The 24,880-nt window shown below is 41.3% G+C and overlaps 1 protein-coding gene across 5 annotated transcripts in view; it reads right to left on the reverse strand.

The window, feature by feature from the left end:
- The window catches only part of SPTBN1 (spectrin beta, non-erythrocytic 1), a 136,427-nt gene that overhangs the window by 1,629 nt on the left and 109,918 nt on the right, over positions 1-24,880 (reverse strand). For all 5 annotated transcript variants that reach the window (XM_076335209.1, XM_076335205.1, XM_076335206.1 and 2 more), the window contains 17 exons: positions 23,756-23,902; positions 21,876-22,139; positions 20,942-21,166; positions 20,639-20,728; positions 20,080-20,358; positions 18,732-18,862; positions 17,177-17,381; positions 16,650-17,024; positions 14,148-14,392; positions 13,598-13,736; positions 12,391-12,475; positions 11,007-11,203; positions 9,762-9,874; positions 9,067-9,130; positions 3,663-3,901; positions 2,188-2,361; positions 159-201 (listed from right to left, as the gene is read on the reverse strand). In XM_076335209.1, the coding sequence (XP_076191324.1) occupies positions 159-201; positions 2,188-2,361; positions 3,663-3,901; positions 9,067-9,130; positions 9,762-9,874; positions 11,007-11,203; positions 12,391-12,475; positions 13,598-13,736; positions 14,148-14,392; positions 16,650-17,024; positions 17,177-17,381; positions 18,732-18,862; positions 20,080-20,358; positions 20,639-20,728; positions 20,942-21,166; positions 21,876-22,139; positions 23,756-23,902 (3,015 nt within the window). The remainder of the gene's footprint in view (positions 1-158; positions 202-2,187; positions 2,362-3,662; positions 3,902-9,066; positions 9,131-9,761; positions 9,875-11,006; positions 11,204-12,390; positions 12,476-13,597; positions 13,737-14,147; positions 14,393-16,649; positions 17,025-17,176; positions 17,382-18,731; positions 18,863-20,079; positions 20,359-20,638; positions 20,729-20,941; positions 21,167-21,875; positions 22,140-23,755; positions 23,903-24,880) is intronic.

The following is a 24,880-nucleotide window of genomic DNA, read 5'->3' on the forward strand; positions in this document are numbered from 1 at the left end:
GTGGTGCCCGCGGGAGCTTCTGAATCTACACATTACGCACACGTATGCGCAAGACTGCAGACCAGGAAATTAAAACGCACCCCTAAGCGCTTGGCAGCTATTTTTTTCCTGTTGTACGACACCACATCAGTGATAAACAATAAGAAAAACAAACTTACGTCGTCTTTGGCTTGGAAGAGGTATTCATTGCCATCAGTCAATCTGTAAAGAAAACAACCATCACAAATTTAGCTTAGTAGTAGTCACACTGCTTCCACTCCTGCTTGTTTAGCTACAGTACAAAATCAGACCGAGACATACAGGACTGCATGGGACAGTCGTAACATCTATCGGTGCACAAATACACCCCGACAACCCATGTTTTGGTATCCTGTACTGTCACGCAGAGGCAGCCACACACACTGCATGTTCTGGTCTCTAGACACGCTTATGATAGTGGACGTGTTCCAGTATGTCAGGACGCACGGCAGAGCTTGTGGTCTTCAGCAGCTGATGACTGCCGTTTCAGTTCTTGCTCTTTCAGGCACATCTTTTCTCTTTTGCAAAAGACAGTATGAAAGTTTACTCAATACTTTAAGAAGACAACAGTCACAGGCAACACCCAGAGTTTTCATGGCTTTTGTAGAAACCTAGCAAAATTCTGCAGCTGCTCTGCCGTCATAACTACTGTGGTGGTGACTCAAGATACTACACTGTGTGTTATTTATGAGTAGTGGCCTCTTCTCGCACTGAAAGCCAGAGCCTCCCTTCTGTTTTATTTCTGCGCTGATTTTACTCAGATGGTTTAACTGGGACACATTTAACAACGTATGTGAAGATATATATTAGTTAAAAAAAAAACTGAATAACATCAGATCAGGCATCTGAACAAGGAGGAGGCAGGGCCAGTGGGAGCTGTGTTGCAGGCTTCCTGATCTTTCCCCACAAGAAGAAAGCATTTTAAAATCTCTTTATGAAGTATTAAACAGCAAAATAACAGACAGACACTAGGAAGAATCTAATTATGCCTTGCTTTCTTCTTTAAAAAATTAAGAAAAATATTTCCAGTGTACTCTCCACAGATCACTACTAGACCTTTCTGTGAGAGATCTGCCTGCACGTGAGATCTGTAGAGACCTCAGCCTCTCAGATGTTCAACAACATACCCCTTCTCGGCTTGGAGAGACAGATTTGACATGACGAGCCAGTGAACTCTCTGGGGACTCTCCTAACGAGAGTGAGTAAAGAAAAGACGCTACATGCAATTACCCGAGAGCCCCAATGCAGGTGACAGGGTGCTGTGAAAAGGGAATTGATTTTTCTGCCTAACTTTGTATTTGGAACAGTGTATCCTTACATTATCAATTCAGAGATGTTTAAAGTAGTATAAAGGATGAATCACATAGCTGCAGGCCTGTCTTCAAGAAAGGTAAATTTCCCTAAATATTTGCTATATATTTCCCTATATATTTGCTACAAAGCAGATTTCCCTGGATATGGATTCTATCATCTTTAGAGGATTTTTGTATCAATAGAAAACTAAAAAAAAAAAAAAAAAAGAAAAAATTCTATCTTGGAATACATGAACTGGTCAGTTCATAAAGTGAGTCTCCTTTGACAGAATCACCTAGCAGCTGTGTAATAATAAAATATTTTTTCACTGTTGGCACTAAAAGATTGATCAGTAAAACACAAACACAATTTTGGAAGGAAAAGCCTTATTTTTTTTTAACCTTGGAACAGCAAGTACTTCACATACTTCACAATGAAATGGTCTGTAACTACATGTTCTAGACCTGAAAATGTGATAGATGTCTTCAGTAGTCTCCTAAATCCACACTGAAAAAATTAAACAAGAGGCTTGATTTTGAAAAGAGCAGAACCACGAACATTCAGCTCTTTTCCATTAATTCCAGAGGGAGCAGCTGAAAAGCCCAGCATTTTTAAATGCAGGCTCCTAACCTTAGGCAGACACGTCTAGTCTTGTCCCAAATGTAAATAAAATGCACAGATTATTTTGATAGTGTTTTGTGCTTGCTACCTTTGATAAATATACCATGTTTCAGTGTCAGGAAGAGCTTGTTCAGAGAAGTAGATACTGCAGTTAGTAACTACGATCAGTTCTTGGGCTGGATCCTCCCATGAATTCGCACAGTGGACATACCCACCACAACTTAAACTAACGGCAAGATGCTTCAACAGGTTTACCTTAGCTTGAACACATGCTTTTTCTTTTTATAATCGACCGCTATTTCACAGACTGCTTCTTTCAAGCTGACAGGAATCTCATTGTGGTAGGGGATGCCAGAAGCAGCAGCTTTCGAATCCTTGTAGAAGCCCATCTCTTGGTTGTTTATGACACAGTACACATTATGCCATGACCTTCAAGACACAGAAAACAACACTTTACTTGCGGAAAAGTAAAGTTTAGTAACTTTACTCTTACTTGCGGAACTGGAGAAACCAAACACAATTATTTCTATAAGATAACGGAGAGTAGTTCTGAGAATGCGACTACAGCATACACTGTCCTGTAAACTGCAGACAGCAAATTCTCTCATAAAAGCATGGCTTCAAGACAAAACCACTGACTTTGAGCCAAATGGAATAGAGATTTCCAGAGCTCTCTTTGATAGCACGTAAGCATATCCTAACAGTGGGAGGATTGTTTGGCAGACTAGGCAGTTTGCATACTAGGGAGAGAAATGGATTGACCTTTTAATGACTACGCTTTGTTGTAAGAAGGAATTCTCATTGTGCTGCAAACTAACGAACGGACTGCATGTGAAATCCTTGATTTTTACAAATACTCTTAGTGGCATCATCCACCTCATTCTCTAATACAGCTATAAAAATCAATGATTACTAGAAATAAGAGTCCCTAGATATTGGTATTGGTGTCTGTCACTGCCTCAAAATAGTTCTCCAGTGTGAACAACTCTAGCCGAACAAAAATCATGGTAGTACTGCACTCATTTGTGATCTGCACTCAGCTCTGCTCAGTAGTTCGGCTCCTACCAAATCCCTCAGATGTTGGTGTAGCTCACCACTTGCTAGTCAACATTTTCCTTGTCAGCCCAGTCATAAATCTGGTTTCAAGAGCTCTCTCAGGTCATGAAGGACCCCAGTCTGCTTTTCCAGTGCAGACAGAAATCTCACAAGCTTTGCCTGTTTGAGAACTGCAGGATCAGGTCCTTAGGAATGGAATCAACTAAGGCACACAAAATCATCTTCACCCGCTTTTCTCTTCTGAACAGATTACAGAGTAGGTGGAAAGTGCTAATGTGCAAACAGAAAATGTCAGAAGAATATGGACATTTCTATTCTCACACCTACGTGTTTTTCTTTTCTTGTAGTAACGTACAACTTGAGAGATCTGGAATCAAATGCCACTACTGCCACAAATTCATCATGTGAAGTGGGAAAGTCATGGTATCTTTATGCCTCAGTTTTCCACCTTCCAAATATGGCTAACACTGCATTTTCTACCGTGTGTCTTTAGGCTGCAACTTCATAAAATACACTGTTCAACCATCCATATGCAGTTCCTACAACAACAGGAGCATAAGCCTGAAAGGTCTTTAGGAGCTGTGAGAAGACAACAACAGCAGGGACAACATTTACTGTCTTACATCCTGGCAAGTTCGGATGCAATTATCTGCATTACGCATCGAGTACTTTACCTGCTCGAGGCTTTCTTGCTGTGTGTCTCCCACTCATGTTTGCGATGTAAGAAGCCCTCCATCTGAGCTGAAGGAATCTCCTGTGTTTTGGCTGGTAGGGTAGCAGCAGTCTGAGCCTGAATGGCGGTCTTGGCTTTGCGGTCTGCCGTTGGAGAAGGAACAGGACTAGACTCTTTCGAACTTGTCCTCTGTTCTGCAGCTCCATTGACCATTTCATTTGTTTCTGCAGTTTCTGCCACCTAGGAACAGTGGAAAAAACGTTCAGCTAGAAGCCTCACAACACTGAGGTATCTTGCAGTTAATCTGTTTCCCTGCACAATGTGGCTGTGTATAAACTTTGCCTGGAGAATGACCCAGGCCAATAAGATCTTTTTCACGCTCCATGGAGACACAGAAGGCCAAGGAAATTAGAAGGTATGAATGGATTAGTACCCATTTTATAGGTAGAGAGACGGGAAAATAAGAGCAGCTAAACATCAGTGTGAATTTTACTGTGCTTTGCTCTGCTGGTCAATTCATATTCTTTTATATATTGTTATTCCTAAAATGAGAGCATTCAATTCTGTTGCTAAGTACTCAAATGTTTGGAACAGTAACAATCACACTTTCTGCAAACCTAGAGGAACAGTAGAAGTTATACACATCAGCCACCTTAAATACATTTATGGCATTACTGAGGTATTAAAAGTCTATAAAAGATATTAACTACGAGTCAGCAGAAAAATATGTCAAAATTGCCCAGGAGCATTTACAAAAATTTGTGCAATTTATTTGTTTCTGTAAAAGCTCCTTTCCCGCTTTCCCCATTCCCCTAGTGACACAACAAAATCAAAACATGCAGAAATTAGAAAGATTACACCATGCATTTCATCTCCACCATCCCAGTTAGGATATTGGATCTTAAAGACAAGGGAAATGAGGTCATGTGTCAATTTATCAAGGTCTTTTTCAGACTTTCGTTATTAGGTGGATTGGATTTTTGTTAAAGGAACTGAAAACCACCACAGTCACACAACATCACACAGCTATTTACCCCCAAACAAAGACAGAACCAAGGCCTTGCCCATCACTTGCTTTGTTGATCGCGTTGCCTGTCGCACTGTGATCGAGATAGCCTAGAGAGCAGCCATGTTTCCAGCAGCTCTGACTGGTCAAGCTGTCGACGTCTTCAGGAGCCATTCATCCAAAAATCATTTAAATTGGAATCCTAATGGCTATAAGCTTTTGAAATGCAGCTTGGTCCCAGTTTTTTTTTTCTTGTACCATTACTTTGACATGTAGAGCCATCGGTAGCAGCTCAGGAGTTACACAACCATTGTGTATTATTATTATTCTTATTAGCAAGTTACTAAAGCTTAGTGCTGCTAATGCTCTAGTAGATTACAAACATTCTGGACTGTTTTTATGCAGACAAGCAGGTATTTGTGAATGGCACAATAATTAGACATTCCCACTTCTGCACATGGCCTGGACAATTCAAAAGCAGCCGAATTATTATGCAACAAACTAAATTTTGCCACCGTTTGCTAGAACTTCTTATACCTGCCAAGTACACGTTATCGTACCTCACACCTTCGTACCTCATATATTGACCTAGGAAGATCTAAGTGTCAACTTGCTACGAATATGGGAAGGATTGGTTAACTGCCTTTAAGCAATCTAAATCTCCAGAGTACAGACACTACACCACTGAAACAGGGAAAGGATCACAGCTCACATTCCGCTTCAGTCATATCTATTTTACTCTGTCCCTGAAGACGTGTGGCCTTACAGCCTAGTTTATAAGAGGAAACATCTACCCTGCACTGTTACCCAGCAGAAGTAAAAATCAATGGCACTGCTTCTTCACAATTAGGATAAATCTAAGTCATCAAAAGTCACTATTTGTATCCAAATCTCAAAATGTAACAAAAATGTTGCATTAAAGGGGGGAGAGGGTAAATAAACAGATGAGGCTGAAGATTATCCAAACTCTGCCAGCACAGCTACTGTAACACAGGTAGTAAAATAAACAACCACTGATTCACCAGTGAAAGCTCAATTAATCAGTCATCACCAGTGCTGATCACCGATGGCCAACAGATCACATTCAAGAAAAAGGACAGCCCTTTGCAAATCTTTTCGACCAGTGACAGCTACTGAACTTCAAACTCTCTGCTTTTCAACTGGCTGGATCCCTGTCTGAGATACATGAAGCCTTTGTGACCAGCAATAAGGAATTACATAGACCACGGTAACTTATCTCAACAACTTACGTAAACTACCCAAAACTACCCGTTACCTAAACCGATGCCGAAAGTAGCATGTTTTCTGTAGCGATACCGGCAAGATGTGAAAATATTACCCATTTTGGGGCACCTATAACCACTAATCTGAAGTAAACCAGACCAGTTTCAAAACAGTAGCCACTGCACAGCTACTTAACGTGGTTTTATGGGAAATAACATGTAATTCAGTGCTGCAATCTGCAACCCTGTGGTTTTAAAAGATAACTGCCAACTTTAATCACACAATCAGACCTGTAACTTCTACTTAAAATTCTACTGATTGTAAAAGGGCTATGAAAAGCTTTTCTGATGCTCTTTCAGGTTTTATTTCCTTTTCATGTGTTATCTACAATTAACAGAAAACAAGCAAAATAAATCTGAATCATAAACAGCTATGCGAAGAATGTGTCATGAAAATAGAGAAAAAACAGGAGCTAAACAACCTTTAATGGAAACATGCATCGGGCATGCAGAGACAACGCAACGGAGGACAAACAATAGCAAACTGTACTGTTAACAACCAAACAGTTATCACGTACATGAATACAGTTTTCTTAATCGTGACTGAGAGGTTAGTTGCAAGTGCTTTAGTGCTAAAGTGCTACTCTTGAGATATTTAAATCGGGACTGTAACATGCAACAAGACAGCTAGTGACAATGACTGGAGACATCCCTTTGATTTTCATAGTGCTTGAAGCAACATTATATTCTGTTCATCAACTTAAGTCTCTGCGCCACAGCTTAAATAATAGAGACGTATTCGCCTTTTTCAGATGCAAATAGATGACAGCCTATATATTGTTCTGGCCTAAGTACCATTTTAATGTTTTAAGCCAGTACGATAGGCTATAATAAATAGGTGAAATCTTACACCTCTAGTGCCTAAAGTGATGACATTAATCGATGACTTAATTCATTTTTCTTCATCATAAAAGTGTAATTTTTATATGTAAGTACATTTTTAATACAAGTTAAAAAAGTGTACCTATATAAATTATTTTTACATACTACTTTTTAGCCAGAATACATCTGAAGGCTTCCCAGATGGTGGAGTCTGAAGCTACAGCTATACTGCTCTGAGAACTGTCATACTCTTACAGGCATAGAGAGCCAACACTGGTGTAGGTAGTCACCAGATCATCTGCATAAATTTATATGGAATTTTTAAAAGCATTAAGAAGCTATATGTTTTTATCCTGACAAAAGAAAAAAAAACATGCATCATGAAGTGGAAAGACAAGTTACAGCAAAAGTACAATTACTGAAGCACATCCTTTCAATCATCTTTCTCACTTTACGAGCTCAGCCAATACAGAACAATCCAGCTGCACTGCTCAGCTAGTCGTCAGAAGTCTAAATTCAGATCAACAGCAGCATATTTCGCTCCTCAAATCAGAAATACAGCTGTGTACATCTGATGTATTGCAACACAAGATTCAGTGAACTGAGCTAAAAAGCTCTCATGAAAGACTGAAGTGCAGATGGCAAAGATTAACACGGAAAAGCACTATGTATCATAAAAAAAAAAAAGCAGCAAACAGGTGATGTATAAGGCTGTGGTAACCAACAAGATGATGATGATCTGGGATGTGCTTGCAGGCCACCTTGCATTCCTTGCCACAACTATATATAATTTCATAAACATTAGAATGTACAACAGACAGCTCACTTCATCATTCAGTATTAAAGATGAACCAAAAGGCTTTATTTAAAGAAAGAAAAAGGTAGAACTGCTTAGTATCCTAGAGCATTGACAGAGTCTGTGTGCAGACTCAAATGTAACTGGGATGGGCTATTTGAAAGATAAACTTACGCTGAAAGGCATTTCCTCCCAGAGTCCTAGACTGGGACCTGCATTTCCTTTGCAGTACTGGTAAGAGCTCTAATATCCACTGATCTGAGCCTGCCAGGAGCCTTTCCTGCACTTAGTATCACCTCAGAGAGTGAGGTTTAAAAACATAAGAAAGAGAAGTGTCATTTTTCTCACCACTCAAAGCATTAACTGAAGCAAGCAGGCTTTACAGGAAGGTAATGGAGAGAGAAGCCAGTTTTCAACTACTGTGTTGCTTTACCTATATATACATATTTACTGGTATTTTTATGGCTGCACGTTAAGATTATTGGCATGCATCCTGACTCTACCAGGACACTCCCTATCAAAAGGGAATGAATAAGGCATGGACCATTCAACCTGCATCCATATAAAATAAAGAGCTGGGATCTTAGACCAACGTATTTTATTTAGTTTTTAAAGAAAAGCATCACAACCTCTCCATAAGGGTCTGCACCCTACTCTCATTCATACTACAGTCTCTCCAGTGTCAGTAAATGGAATTGTCGTAGTGTAAATTGGACAGGACCAAGGTAAAATGGGGCCCCAAAATAGCTATTCAGCAGGACCACAACTCTTCATGAGGACTAAATACCGAGATAAATCTAGATACTAGTTTTTAATGTTTTATTTCACGTTTATTTTTATCTGCGGTCAATGAGTCCATTCTGCATGGAATGTTATACAACTAACCTTAAGGCTTTTATTTGCCAATAGTTACACCTCTCCCCTCCCTCCCAGCCTTTACTCCCGAGCTCACTTGCATGTATTATCTTTGGCCTTGTAAATAACTCGCTTACTAATGCAGCTGATTTAATAATGTTGCCGTGCTGAAACCTGTTAGTATAACTCGATGCGTCATACCTGTCAGATTCTAGTTCTCTTCTTCATTATGATGTAATCTCATTATATCTCAATTACTCATATAAAGGACGATTTAGCTGGAAAATCTTAATACTATTAGCGACATGAAAAACTCACAGTAAATAACATGAAATAAATGTGTCACCTTAAAGCAACTGAGTGTCAGCGGGGAGATTCAAATAAACAAGGATTAAAGTGAAGCAAATATATCTCTCCAAGGGGCTGCTAATTAAATAAAAGTCAACTGATGGGAAGGAAGAGAAAAGCAGCAGGGAAATCTGAAGCCAAAAGATTAAACCAGTACCAGTAAACCATACTAAAAAACGGTGTCTTTTGCTGCAAATGATTCTGTATGTCACAGTCCAGACCACGATCGGTCATTGGCTGTCCGTCTGCTAATAAAGTTTTTGTAGTTTTGGTAGGTTTGGGAGCGGTAACTAACCCGTGGAGATTCCTGGTCTGATGGCAAACCATTTTGGGAAACCTGTTCTCCTTTTGTCCCATCCCTGTTGGGAGAGAGGAAAAAGAAAAGAAATTGTATTAAGTTCCTGAAAGTCACCCATCTTTTTCACCAAAATGAGATGTTCCTGCTGAATATTGCACGCCTCAGAAATTCAAGCAAGTTCTTAAAATCCTTGGGCCCAACTGAATAGATCCAACGTTAAGTGAGATCAAAACAGGCTTTCCTGACTATTTCCACCCATCTAAATAAAACCTTACAAATAAGTCTACTCCTATCACAAAGTAATTTTAGAAATGTTAGTGTTCCATGGACATGGCTTGAAATCGATCCGTAACTGAAGCTCATTAAAGAAGAAAGCCAAGATTGTTCAAAAATTTTAATTCGTGACACAGGGGGTTTAAAAACAGCACTTTTACTTTCGGGCCAGGTACATCTCAACAGCTGTAATGCTGCGTCATGATGAAAAATGGGAACATTCAACTTAGCAGTGAATTCACATGTTTGGGAAAGGTCCTGTCCCCATAAACTACATCCACCAAGTCTTCTAAAAACGGTCACATTACAAAACCGTGCAACCTCCAGACTGTCCCTTTACAATGCATCTTCAGCCTGAGAACTCTGTCTGAAGAAACAGCGTAAAGTACACAGTTCAGCTTCCCACACCCTGGGCTTACCATTGCTGCTGGGAGTCTGCATCCTCTGCAACCTTTGGGCTTGGCTCGGGAGTGGGCGGCTGTCTCTTCCTCTCCTCTTCCTCTTGTTGTCGACGTACTTCCAGCAGTTCCAACTGAGAATTGAAACATTTTTGTGCATTTAAAAGCGCTGCACATTTTTCAGGGGCACTTCTAGAAACTAGCTCTACATTCTTCTGAAACGTTACTGAAATTAAAGTTTATTGGAGTAAAATTTGAAGGCATCAGTCTTTAAAAGTATTAATCATGCAAAGTTTGTTGCACTGAATTTGTCAGTAAAGGCATACAGTGTCAGACCCTTTAACATCAAGTAGACTGCCTGGGCAGCAGCTTGCCACTGTCCATGTTTCTTTTCTAATTAATTTTATTAGAACAAAAACCAGACAAACAAGAAAGCAGCCCAGGCTATTAAAATACTGACAAATGACATCCTCTTGCCTGCTTACCATACATAGAAATAAAGTGTTCCACATCTCAATCCCTGAAATTAACCATCTAAATAAAACCAGCCTGATTTCTGAAGATGCTGAGAAACTCCAATTCATTTTGTCTGCAGCTGTAACACTCGGTGCGTGTGAAAAATCAAGCCACTTCAATTTTAGGGTCTAAAGTAAAATTATTCTCCAAAGATGATAACATGCTCTCCAAGCATTAATTACTGACATTGCAGCTGTGCTCAAAATGTGGGTTTTGTTGGGTTTTTTTTGGCTTATTATGTCTTTCTAGGGGACAATGCAGCCTTGCACTGGAGCAGTCAAAACACAACAAACATTTTTGTCGAACCCCCCTCCCCACCACTGTCTCCTCACACTGTCATCTTTAACTGAAAATAATTTCAAGGATTTGGATCTGGGTCTTCTTCACTCACAACCCCCCTTCCCTTTTAGCAGTACAACCTGTATGGCAGAGGGCTGGAGCAAACTGCTCAGCTCTTGAATTTGCTTCTGGGTCATTGCTCCTGGGCCTGAGGCAGCTCTTGTTGACTACTAAGGTCATTTATCACTTAAGCTTTCCTTGCAGGTTGTTGCGTTCAAATGAACCTGAGAAGGTTTTAGTACTGTTGGGAACGTGAAACTTAAGGCCCAGGGTGATTGGCCTAGGTTGATCAACAAACCGATCAACAAATGGAGATTAGGTTGGTGATGCTGGGAGTTATTCCAAACAATCAGACGGCACCAAAATGAAGGGGAATGGCCAAGAGACGTTATTCTCGCCTATAGCACTCACCGTGGTCAGTCTTTCCAGTGCTGCAAATCTCTCATCCCAAGTAGCCGCAGATTTTTCAAATGCTTCATGCCGCTTAATTAGTTTTTCCACTTCATCAACACTTTGACCTATTTCACGACTGGATAAGTAGGGCTCCTGTCCCAGCAGCCAGGCCTCAGCCACACTTGCATCTCTTGAAAACTGGTGTACCTCCAAAACTGAGCAAAGAATGTACAGGTATCAGCGCCATTAATGTCAAAAAGAGCATCATGAAGTCATCAGGCATCTTCTGAATTTACTTAAAAATAGCTTGGGAAAAAAGTAAATGTATTTGGCTAAGTATTTTCCTTAATTAAGCTCACTGAAATTAATCATTTAAAAGACAGAAATTTGTCCTGTTGGTTTTGATTTGAGGAAAACTAAAAGTTAAGGCTCACCTTCACTTCTTCTACAGACTATTTCATTTTGCAATTTCAGAGTTTCCTTTTTGTTCTAATCTGCTGTAACCTACTAACTTCAGAGTAGAAAGTCTGTTATATGCTGGTTTTCTTCCTCAGACTGCCCTCTCTACCGAACAGCTAGACATAGGCTGTCGTTCCCTTCAGCAAGCAATATTTCTGTACTTCATGCTTGTCTATAGTGCTACAGTTCCAGGTTTCCTTCCTTCCTTCTGTCTTCACAGCTGAAAAGAAGCTCCCACAGCTTTTGTGAATGGGATCAAGCAATTTTCATGAATAATATGGTGCAAACACCCAAACTGAGGGACAATCGCCCATGCTACTGTATTTCTTAAAGCCTGCTGAGGCTCAGGAACAATGAAGAAAGTATACACAGCAGCCCAGAACCCCACAAAATGATTACACTGCACTATACGTTTGAGATCCTGGACAACTGTCTGCTGCAAAGGCTTCAGTCTGTATATGAGATATGGATCATCTTAAGAGTATCAGAACTGGGTTGTTGCTGCTGGTGTAAAACTTGCAAAATGCTGCAACGTTTAAACAGTTTGTCAGTAAACTGCTCCTCAACATTCTAGCCTCTCAGATAACGCAGGCACGTTACATGCATAAGGTAGCAGGGCTTTACTTCTCCCTATTTTTTAGTAGTGCATCCTTTGTAGAAACACAGTTGGAATGCGACACCTGCAAAATACGGTAGATCTGTTTCACCCAGCTCCAAATTTGATCATATAGAGTAAGACCTTTGGTGCAGGTTTCTTGGTTTCAAATTCTCAGTTATTTTACAATCAACAGGTGTGAATCTTACAGTTATTACAGTACAAACACACTTTCAAGCACTGTTAATAAAAGAGTAAGGAGCTGCAGGTTTTTTCAATGCTCAGAAAGACACAGTGAAGAGGGAGTTAGATATGGCCCTGCCAGAAGAAATCCAAGGACCTCCTTACTCAGTCTCAGCCACTCCCATCTGTCTTCCCATTTATCAATCATTTCTTTTCTTTTTTCTGTCAGCTGCAGCAGCTTTTCCTTGATCTGGATTGAAGGAAGAGGAGAAGGCAGGACTGTTACATAAGCTCACCCACCACACCGCGTAAGCCAGTAAAAGCAAAAGGCACTGGCATTTACGGACAGGATACATTGTGCTAGACTGTCAGAAAGTGACTTAAATGTGAACACAACAGCTGTTTTTCTCTTGGAAGCATAAATAAATATGACATTTGTATTAAAATATCACATTTGCATAAGCATACAGTATCTCTTAAAACTACAGCACCAAGATTATTTGATAAAAAGAGTATAACAGACAAACAAATCTGAATAGTGCAACCATGTATTGCACCTTCTGCCCTTTTTCTAGCAAATAATGCAGAATGTGCTGCCCACGACTGTTACAAAAAGCCTGCAGCTACCTGCACTAACACCACTGATGTGCCAGCGTAAGCCCCGTGTTATTCTCAGGGTGAATACTGGCTAGCAAAACCTCCCAGTTCCTCAGCAAATGTTTCTCCGAGCATACTCCACAGCACTTGTGTGTAATGCAGACACAAAAAATATCACCTCCCTGAGTGGGCAGTATCTTACATTTGGCTATCCTCTCTCCACTGAAGGGAGGCAGGAAGAAACACGGATTAAGCCTCTATCCTCTGGCCTAGACAAATCAGAAAATAAATCAAGGCCTTAAGCAGTTGGACACATTTTTCTCTTAATATTCCCTGGATTTACTCCCTATGAGACAAACTTTTTCCTGCTCCTTCCCCTAGCAGGCCTCTTCACAGCATTCCAGTTCCCCTGTACAAAATTCAGGCTGTCTCACGGTTGTGTCTGCTCTTGCTCAAAGTAGTCACCTTTCCAAACACAGCCATCCCAGAGAGTGCTCTCTGCAGAACTGAATGCAACAGCTTCTTTGCATTTCCTGGACTGAAAATGATACTTTAAATTTAGGTGCCATCTCTGCTACCCAACATCAATTCACAGAGTTAAATTACACACTAATTTCACAATAGCAAATAAGTGGAACAGTCCCTGAAGTAATGCACGTCATTATAAATACGCAGCTTATTAATCTGTAGATTACACAATGCAAGTTTCTCTAGCTGAAACAAAATCTACAGGCCAGCTGCACTGCGGCTGTTACACGTTCAGTAAGCACAGTACCTCCTCTGATGCGTAGTGTTTTCTTGCCAAAAGAGATTTGCCGAGCTCAATGCAGGTAGTAAAGCTGTCATTTCGGGCATCGATTTCTGCTTTGATACCCTGGTGATTGTTCATTAGTAGTTCAACAGACGAAACATCCCTAAAATGATCGATCCATGGTTCAGAAACATGTATTCCAGATTTAACAGCTGTTACGTTTTCAAACAAGTAAACTAACCCAGAACTGTACAATAAAAATAATTCCTAGATTGTCTTTGTAGTCCAGGAAGCAAGATTGCTAGCAGCCTTTCCTTAGGAATGGCACCAGTCTGGTCTGAATCAGAAATCAAATAAACAAACGTGTGGGACAATCTCTTTGAACACAACTTTACATTGCAATTACTTCAGTAGCCCCCAGCCCCTGCTGGGCAGCGATACACAAAAGCAAGCTGCTACACTACCATCAGATTTTGACAGCCTCTCTCTGAATTTCTGGCTCAGCGATACTGAGTCTTTTCCTTAACTGACCTGCAGCCTTATCTTCTGATTGAGAAGAGATACTTCACATTACCTTGGCTTTTCTTGGGCTTCTATCTGTCGGATAACGTCTTCCATCCAAAGCATGAGATCACGAACCATGCTGAAGAAACGGAATTTGTCTCCTGTATCCACCAGTCTAACCCTGCGGCCCTCACAGGCATCCAACAGCGCCTTCCATGCTTCTAGGACCTCGTTTTCCCTCTTCTGGATGTCATCAGCTTTGTCTCCAGCATAGGCAGCCTGAAGGCGTGCAGCATCCTCCTGCAGCTGTCTCACCTGGTATGTTTTTATAAGAGAGAAATGCATCAGTGTTTGGATACTTTTGAGTCACAAATACAGGGAAATTTTAGCTGCTAATTCATCATTTGAATGGCTTTCTAAAGTCATTGCAAATATATTTGACCTGTCGACACTAAAAAGGTTTGTTCTGTTATTAAGTCAGTATATCCCTCTGAGAATATTTCTTGGAGAAGACTGTTGGGTCAAGGGGCCCCCAAAATAACAAAGATTTGCCACTGCCTAAACCTCCTGTAAAACTGGGTGCCAATACAAAGTGACTGTTAAATGTCAGGGCAAATGGGGACCATTTTCATAATGAAATTTTCAATGTCACTCAGAAACTCCTGTATTAAAACCGCTACTCTGACAGAGTATAAAAAACGTATTTTAACAACAGTTTTTTTTTCAAAAATGTAGATCATGACTTCAAACAGAAGAAAATTTGGAAATTCAAAGATCTTTCTACTATTAGAAGTATCTTTTCCTTTCAAACACTGTCTTGGGACATCAAATGCTATTTCTTGACTGTTTCACATATTTTTGAGCCAGGAATGTTCTATTGTCTCTTTTCTAATTATTTTCTCTCTCTTTTTTTTTTTTTTTTTTAAGACGTTTGAACACCAAATTAAACAGTGTTCTAGCTACAGGCAGAGATCAGGCCGTTGTCATAATGATCCCTCTTGGTGCTCTAGCTGTTTCACCCGAAAACTGTCCTAAGCGCTTTCACCACAGCTCTGCGCTATGATTACACATTCCTTCACTTAGGCCTTGATTATAATTACCTTTTTGAGAGACTGGCATTGGTGTTTTGTGAATGTCTCCCATTTTATGTATAAAATCTACAGCTTCCAAAAGTAAAACACTTAGAAAATCAAATGGTTGTTATATCCCCTTTATTTTAGTGTAAACAACTATGTAAATTGCAACATAATCAAGAATTGGCAGGCAGCTTGGCCATAAAAGCTATCTTTTCTGACCTACTGGGATAAATGCAGTCAGCTGTAATTCCTCCATTCTTTAAGCAACTCGTTCTCTTCCGAAATTCTCATTTTGGCAGCTGAACATTGTTTTTTCGTTTAGAATCCCCTGTGTGCTGTATGAACGGCTGCTGCCTTCTATTTAACATACCTTGGCTTCAAAAGATTCGGAATTAGATCAAGTTTGGCTGCTTTTAAAAATCTTAGCCTGGACTATGTACTTTAAATCTCTTCAGACTGCTGTTAGGAAGCATCATAAAAAGCAGTAATTAAGGCAGAATGCCCAGATTCATAACCAAGTCAGAAAGCCTCTATGTAGGTCTACAGACCTCCTTTGCCTCTCAGAAAAGAAAAATTAAAAGTGCCTAGCAGAAGAGGGTTTGGCTGGGGCTTTTTGGCATTAAAAAAACAAAACAAAAAACAAAAAAAACCACCCAAAAACCAAAAACCCAAACCCCACCAAAAAACAACCAATCAGGCTTACACATGCCTTCATATTTGCCCCTGTCCTCCAAGTATCCTTTGGAATATCGATTCTTCCATGGGACAGGATAGTGGTGTCTTGCGTTCACCAAGGTGAACATGGCATAAGGAGCAGGTAAATCTAAGGTGGCTTCCAGCACAATTAATATAACACCCAAGAACAATGTTAAGGACAGAAAAATCTGAAACCTGTATTTCAATTATCTCTGGTACATTAAAAATTCTTTACAGATTTAGTATCTGTTCAATGTCTTTCAGAAATTGACTGAAGAGACAATGAACCTTTTTTCCTTCAAAAGTAAGCTATTACCCAACCATATCAGCCACACAGGGTACTGCTGGTGCTGCTGCTTGAGGCAATCAGAGAAAGGTCCTCTGAGGAGCTAAAGCGTGCTACCCTCATGCCTGTCCATCCGCTCTCTATTCCTACGCACTGTCAGGAGACATCACAGCTTTCTGCTTTACTTTAAATCAATACAGAAGTTCTCTGCCTTTATGATTTCTTCTTCGACCAAGGACAGGAAATGGAATAATGTTCAACAATTACCTATGTATTCAGAAATCTGTGTACTTACGGATTTCTATTTTAGATAAACTAATTAACCTAATGCAATGACAGAGAAGCAGAAAGACAGATAAGAAAATGATGCAGGTGAAGTTATTCCCACAGAAATACACTTGGAAAGCAGCTGGCAGCACTCTGTCTCCCAGCCACGGAGGGGCCAAGAGCAGCAGCAGAACTCTGCAGCTCAGGTTCCTACACCCACAGACAGCACCGTTCGCCTGCTACACACCTGGGTGCCAAGTGCCTGGATATCATGCTCAAACGTTGTGTGCATTCTCTGTAGTGTTTCCACTGTGTTTTGGTCTCTACCAAGCTCTTCAGGCAGTTTCTTATGTTTGTCTTGAATACGTCCTAAGATCTCCTTGGCATCATGGTAAAATTTGTGCAGTTCATAAGAGGCTGCTAGAATTTGTGTTCTCGTGTCAATGAGCTCCAGGAGATCAGCCCAGGCCTCATTGAGTCCGTCCTTCCACTCTGCAATTGTCGCAGCATCTGAATGTCCAGAGTTGATGAGTTCGTCTGCCATGTGGTTAACAGTATCAACACGCTCCTGTCCAATGTTTCCAGTGTCTCGGGCAAATTCTCGGAATCGCTCCTGTAGCATCTGAAACGCAGAGAAACAGACTCATGCAGCGCTGTAATTACAAACTGATCTGAGCAAACCAAGCAAGCCAGCCACCCATTTATATTAACCATCTACTGTGTGCAGCATCCAGAAAAGGAAGGTCAACCTGCAGCCACGTCCAAAGAACTTACTGTTACATGTTCGTAATCCTGTCCCAGCTCGTGGGATCCTGCCACCACCTCCCTTTCAGCAATCCATTGCTCCAGGTCATCCACCTCGCGGTTAAGCTGGAACAGCCTGTGTCTCTCATCCAGCTTGCCCCGTCTCTCTTCAGCTAGATCCTTCAGGCCTGCATACAGCTTATCCACTTTGGACTGGCGCATGCTGATACGCTCACTGAAAAAAACAGAGAGCATTGAGCCCTCATCGTCTCTCGCAAATAATAAAAGTAAATAGAAAAAAAACCTACAAGGAATAAAAATCACTCTTGGGCTATTTAATCCACAGAATGCATGTCTGCTGCACGCACAGATTTGACTCATACACACTGGACCAATCCTCTGCTGGCACAGTTGACTGCACTAGCTGGAAAACTTCTCTGCCCTGTACATATAACCCCCGGCTTTACAGAGTGAAGCTGGGAACCAAGCTCTCCATCTGTTTGACCACAGATCACACCAGAGTCTGCTCCCAAAATTACAGGCAGGATCTGAGCTGCTGAAGCAAGCAGCATTTCATTTTCATTTAAATTCTGTTTTGAAGTTCAGAAGTACTCATGGGTTTCTTACTCCCTAAAGCTCAGCATTTCCAAAAGTGATTAATATTTCTACTTGCCGTATCTTTTGCCTATATTTTGTCTGAGCCATACAGCCCTGTCAAATTGCCTTCCCTCTGCCTTGTAAAGTTGATTATGTTATTCCAGTACTTAGTCAGCTCAGCCAGGAAATCCACTCTCATCAGAAATTATCAGGACCACAAGAGAGTGCTTCTGAGTTAAAGTAACAATCTTCCACCAGAGGCAGAGAGTGTTTTTCCTAAGATAGTCCTATCTTCCTATCTGCTAAGGCAGAGCAGGTAAATACATCACCCTCATAGTCAAATCAGCCTTGCACTCAAAGCCAATGGAGAATTCTGTTTGCTTAGCTGCAGCTCTTACAGCAAAACAGTTCTTAAGCTTCCTGAATTCTCCCACAGGGAAAGCTATTTATGAAAGTTGAGATAAATTTACCAAAGCCAAGATGTTAATGTGCCCATGTTCAAAGCATCAGATTACAGTCTCTGATTCTACTGGAATCTCAAAGAGAGGAGGAAGATCTTGGGGAGCACTGCCCTAACAGACAGAAGGATAAATGACTGTGACCCTATGGGCTGGACATAAAAGTTGGTTGAAAGAGTGAATATGGACCCTTGTCTCTCAGGATAGCTATACCTCCGTAAGGTTCAGCAGTGCTGGCAGACCTGACACCGCTAGCCTGTATAAAGGATACAACAGACATTTATTGAAGGTGTCCAGTACTATCCAGAAATCGGCAGCTGTACATGCTGACCCTGTTCAGGATCCTGTTTCTGGCCAAATCAGGGTTGTCCAACATGCATCTTGAACTGAGTGAGGCCGAACTCCTCTTCCTCTGTACACTCTTCTGAGCTACTTACTCTTTACTGTAGTCTTTGTGTGTCAGAATGACCCAATGAAGTGACTGAACTACTAAAAGAACGCATAATCCAATTAAAAATGGCAGTTAATACCTTTCTGGGTGATTATCTGCCACCAAAGTTCTGCTGGTCTTTGAAAGCTGGTGCACAGTTTCAGCATAGTCTTCTACGGCTTGTTCCAAAATCTGGTGTTTCTTCAGCATGGACACCGCACTCTGTTCATCCTGTAACGGTGACAGAAAATGACAGTCAAGTCCCCCACTCCGGACAAAGACACCACGCAGCAAGTTCAACTTGGCGTGCGAGCAAAAAGCAGTAGCCAGAAAGATTTATAAAGAACTGCTCCTAAGTACAGCTTGAAGACAAGTTGTTCTGACAACAGTGTATTAATAGTTGAGTTCACAGCAAATGGTACCCACAGAAAGCAAAACAACAAGTGAAAGAGTGAATGCAACAACCTCTCTGGGATGCAGAACAAAATTACATCAGCTGTGCACTAAGCATGTTGAATTTCCCCTTCTATGAAGCTCTTTGTGTGTTTGCACAACACTAGTGATTGTGCAGGGCTCAGAAAAATGGAACAGTTTTAGACATGTCACTTGTCAGGCTTTTCAACGACAGCCTGGGCCAAAGAAAAGAAATCCTACGGAGCCCATGCCAAAGGATTCTCCACACCAAGGTGCCTGAAGAAATTCTGATCAAAACTTTCTATGCATTGTTAAGCTTAAGAAAAACAACCCCCAACTCTCAGTGTTAACTGGTATCGTCAATAAGCCTTTTCATTAGAATATTTTTCGTGATATACTATTCACATTAGTATTCCTTTTTAATTGCATTGCTTAGATATAAAAAAGAAAACAAATCCTTTTTAACTGAAGACTGAACACCCATGCAATGTGTTATACTGATACAAAGCTGAGTTTCATTTTGTCAGGGCAACGAATGCAGTATATTAATGTAAATAACAAATAAGATACAGCACTCTAACACCTCCTTGAAAAATAGAAGTTCACCTACTCTTTGGTATGGTCTGATGCTATTGTGGTTTCACTTCACTGGGAGTAAAAGCTGATGACTAATGGTATCAATTGAGTGACCTTCAGGCCTGTTTCACAGACAGGTGCATCGTGCTGTTCCCTGTGATTCAAAACTACCAGAAAACTTGACCTAACTGGACTGTATTGGCAACTCCGACCTTACAGCAAAGGAAGGTACACAGTTGCCATCCACAGTCTGACGATGCTTCACTGACTCAGTACAGCAAGGCCTATCCTCCACACTATCAGAGATGTCAGACAGAAGAGATGATCACTTGAGGTTTCACAAGGGAATTAAATTTGTTTATGTCACCATTATATTAGCGACATATTCAATTATGTCACCTGCCCCCCTCTAGCTAAGCAATTAAAACCAAACTAGTGTTGCCGTGGAGCTGCTTCACCTTGGCTTTCTCTTCTGACATCATGTAGAGCTCCTGCTCACTCATCCAGGCCTCAGCCTCGGCAGCATCAAAATAATACTGCTGTGCTCTGTGAGACTCCTCTAGGCGCTTGTGGCGTTTCTCTGTCTCCTCGATGAGGAGGTTCCACAGCTGCTGCAAGTCTGCAAGTCTCTGCTGAATTGCTTCAGCATTAGGGCTACTCTCCGTGATAATGTTTTGACTCCTCTCAAAAATGTCATCGATACGAGGCTGATGTCCCTGGATTTCTTTCTGAAGGGTCTACATGGGAGAAAAGCAGACTGATGAGACACTGCACCAAACAAAAAAGAAATGCCAGTCAGGGGTCTTAACTCTAGAGGGGTAGTAAAACACATGCCATCAGCTCGTGGACAAACCGGGGCTGTGCCCTCCCTGAACATGCCACCACCCGGTGGTCACACCACCCCCCATAGCACATCACCACTGAAGCACCCATCATTTCACCGCAAGCCTTTCCTTCCTGAATTAGTCAGCACTATGGAGAAATAACAGGTATGGAGCTCTAACAGCACCTACTTACCTGATTTTTCTTTATTAGTAGCTGCACAGTCTGGAGGTTGTGTCCATGATCAGTAGATGTAGCTATAGGCATCCTCTCTCCGACCCACAACTGAAAGTAAGAGAAGAAAAGCACGCATGATTTCAAGCAATCCCAGATACAGTTAGGGCAGCAGAGAGAGGCTGGTGCACACAAGATGCAAAAAGCAGTGTTACTCAAACATGCTATTGAGAGACATGATCGAAAGGTTTCTTCCTGTGACAGCTCTGCAATAGGTGTGACATTTTCCTATTGTCTGGGGAATAGGATTTCTGTTATACTCACAATTTCATCTTCCACATCCCGGTTAAACTGGTGGATCTCTTTGGAGGCCAGCAGGTTTGCCTTTCTTTCATTCAAAGGTTCCAACAACTCCAAAAATTTCTTTTCTACAGTAAGGCGTTTGCCATCTACTTCATCTGTACTCTTCCCTTCTTGACTTAAAGCCCTTGCCTGGCTTTGCAGCTCCTCTATCTCCTTCTTACGAACATCCATTTGATTCTCTAGCATCTAAACAGAAACATGGCAAAAAGGTCCTGAAAACCAGGGTAAAAGCAGTTGATACTAGTATTGACTAGGGTATGTCAATAGCTTCATAAGAAGGAAGAACAGATGCTGGTCAGTAAGGATTTACCACATTAATAATTATTGTAGCATTCATATTGCAAAGAACAAGGCTTAAATACATTTTCACAACTGTGGCCACCTGCTGATATCCCTCAGTTATGCCTGCTTGAGCAAACGGTGAATTTGGCCAATGACACAGCTGAATCTCTTCTGTCAGTCGTTCACAAGTTACCCTGAACAACTTCGGAGCACAGCTAATTGCACACAAGAGCATCATTGCTCCCTGCTGTCCTTGCTACTCCTTGCTGCCTTTACAGCAGGGAATCAGGGACCGACCAGCTTCAGACAAGTTTGAATGACAGGCAGGCAGCCATGTACAGAGAAGGAACGACCGGTGACTGGAGGACTACAGCGGGAGACAGGATAGAGATATTAATGTGGGGAAGGAAGGCAGTATAAGGTAGAGATTGTATCAAGAAATTTATGGCTGATTTGTTTCTGGGTGCATTTCTGGTTCTTCTTAAAGATACATGAAACAACAGGGAGAAAGAAAAGCAAATAAATTCTTTTCTAAACTGAAAGGATCCCCCGTCTGTTCCTTTGAGTGCAGATATCTGCTGTCTGCCCACTCTGCAACCTGCGCTCCGTTTACCTGCTGCTTCTTCAACAGGATGTTGACACTGGTGAGATCTTTTCCGTAGTCGTCCGACTGAATTTGACTCTCCAAACCATTCAGCCACTTATCCAAATCAGCACAGCTCTGGGTAAAAAGCTCCGCCTTGTTTGCATCAAAGAGACGCTGAGCCTTGGTCTGGGTAGTGGATTCAAGCTCTTCCCACATTTGATGGAGACCTGTCAGCTTTTCTTTCACTACAGCTTCAGTCTCCGGTTTCTCTGCAATGAGCTGCATTCCCTCCTGCAAAGCAAAGAGCAACAAAATGGTACCTCCTCAGGAGCACTCACAGGCCCTTAGTTAAATTATTCTGATTAGTAAGCACTCAGGATTCCTCATCTGCTGGCAGCATCAACCACTCATTTTCTATCTCCAATTATCCAGTGACTTCTTCCAGAACATCAGCTCCCAGGTCCGTCTGTTGCCAGGAAGAGGGTTTCTTGGCAATGGGAAGGTCAAGCAATGCCTCCTTTCTCTTCCCCACTACACACGTTCCTTTGTGAGAGCTCCTGGGGACACTGCTCAGATGGGAGTGGAGCAGGCTGCCCCACGCTGCCTGTGTGATAGCGGAGGAGGGAGCTGCAGCTGAACAAGCTGTGTGTCCAGCTTCTGTGGAACATTTCACTGGGAGAGCGATGAAGACCCAGCGTAATGTGGGGCGAGGGAGCTTATGGCACCAAAACGGAGCTGTGCAACTGAAGAGGGTTATGTCGATGGGCTACTGCAATTACCATGGGTCTAAGCAAATATCAGAGAGGAACAATCTTCCTTGGGAAGCAGGAACCCTGTACCTAGCACCAGCAGAGCACTTGGACTTAAGAGATCTTTTTGCCTTTACAAAGATTGTATTAGTTTTGGAAATATTTTCTTTACTTCTAATTACACTTCTACCTCTGTACCTGGGTGGTGCTGACGAGGGACAAAACCTTTTCAGATGTGAACACTACTCACTACCCAGCACATTTAATAGCTGTGACCACTGGTAACATTAATACAGTGATTGTCAACTGTGGCTTTGCTGCAATCTGATTTTTCAGAGGCAAAGGGTGAGGATGTATTAGCATCACTAAAAAAGTACTTCCAGTACTAAGAGAAGCCTTCTAATTACACCAGTAAAGGATATTGCTATTTGCAGATCACAGAAAAGCCTCTAATGGGATACAGAGTGCCAAAGTGGGAGAGGAAACGAGCAATTAAGCTAACTTACACTGAACAGAAAACCACTGTCAGAGCTAAAGACGAGACTTCCTTAGTGCTCCAGAGCTGCACATGAGAAATGGGGGGAAAAAAAGTACAGCTCATCACAGCACATTAAAGCCTTCAAAGTAACGATACAGAGCTGTAAATCTTAATTAATCACAAAACTGGCTGTACTTTACCTCATACACTAATTTTGCATGGGAAAAGGCAGCCTGATTATAGTCCTGAGTGAATGAAAACCAGCATGGCAGCATGGGAGGCTAAATTCAGTTCGTCACCTACATTCAGTTATTTCCCAGGAAGTACTTCCACTTTATTAGCTCAAATCACAACATTTGCCCCTTTTACCCTTTGGATATGAGAACCAGGTTATGCCTTCCTCTTAACAGATAAGAAAGACTAGACAAAATTAAATTGGCAACTTAGCCAATGACCATTCTTTGAGAATGTCTTGGATAAAAAACACAACATCAATGAGGAGTAAAATGGGTTAGATGGTGATACAATGCGATAGATACTTATTCTACACGAATGAAATCTCCTTTTGCCTTAGCTGGCGAGATGATTCAAGAACGAATTCTGCAGAGGAACAGATCCCACCTCTGTGCATAACCATCTTTGACAAAGTTGAGGGCATTTTTCAGATGTTCTTTAGTTACCTTTTCAATCTTCTCCAGCCATTCTTTGTTGGATGCAAGTTCTGCCATAAATGCCTGATGCTTCAGCCATTTGCTATGCAGGTTCCTTGCCTCGTCATAGGACATATCCTGGGCTGTAAGCATCTTTTCATTGATCCAGAGTGAGAGCTGAAAAGGAAAATACACGTGTTTGTGAAAACATCTGTAGTGTGAAATAATGCCAAGTATCAAAATGCCGCCAGATCGAGGATAAAGAGATGCCTCTACAGAAGAGTTGCACGAGATTCAGAGACTGCTTTTACTTAGGGTTCAGTCAACGATCCACCTCTTTAACAGTTAAATTTAAACATCCATCTCCAAGATATATATAAACCATGACTCAAGCAGAAAGGAATCAACTCCATGATGAGCAAAATCAAGCACACAGGTCTCACCCAGTTCTCAAGCAAGAGAAACAGGGACATGTGTCCTACTTATTGGCCGCAGTGTATTTTCGTACTGCTTTTCCCTTGCAACATTACTCAAGGTGCTACTCAGGACTGGGACTTGAATGTCACCACCACACCCCTGGGGAGCCTTACTGACTTCCTGAGGACACTGCAGAAATATACGCTAATGAAGAGGCATGCAAAAGGCAGTCTCCAGGATTAAAGAGAGCCCCAAGATAAATTTTTCAGGGAAACACTGAAAATGAGAACTTCTGTATTTCTACTTGTATCTAAAGTCTTCAGAGATGGTTTTGTACCATTAATTCACACCACATTTGTACCTTTTCCCCATAGTCTTTGCTCTATATAGGTTTACATAAATAAATTTGTTTATTTGTCCAATCTCCAGTAGGGTTTTGGTACTCGAGACTTTCCTTTTTCCATTACATAAAATCCAAGACTGATCTCATTCCGGTTTTCTGCAAATATAAAGGCACTGAGAACAATTTCCAGATCAACACTGGAGAAAATCCAGTACTTTAAAAGATAAGCTTATTTGTCAAGGGCAAATAGAATGTGAAAATGATCATAGCAGCCAACATCAAATTTCCTCCTAGGGTGAGTCTGACTGCTTTATCTATCCCTTAGGTGTGGATAAAAACACATTCACAGAAATTTTTATAGAATTTGAAGAAGATTCATTTTCTGCATATTTAGA

This window comes from Aptenodytes patagonicus, chromosome 3 (assembly GCF_965638725.1).
Source record: "Aptenodytes patagonicus chromosome 3, bAptPat1.pri.cur, whole genome shotgun sequence".
Classification (NCBI taxonomy): Eukaryota; Metazoa; Chordata; class Aves; order Sphenisciformes; family Spheniscidae; genus Aptenodytes; species Aptenodytes patagonicus.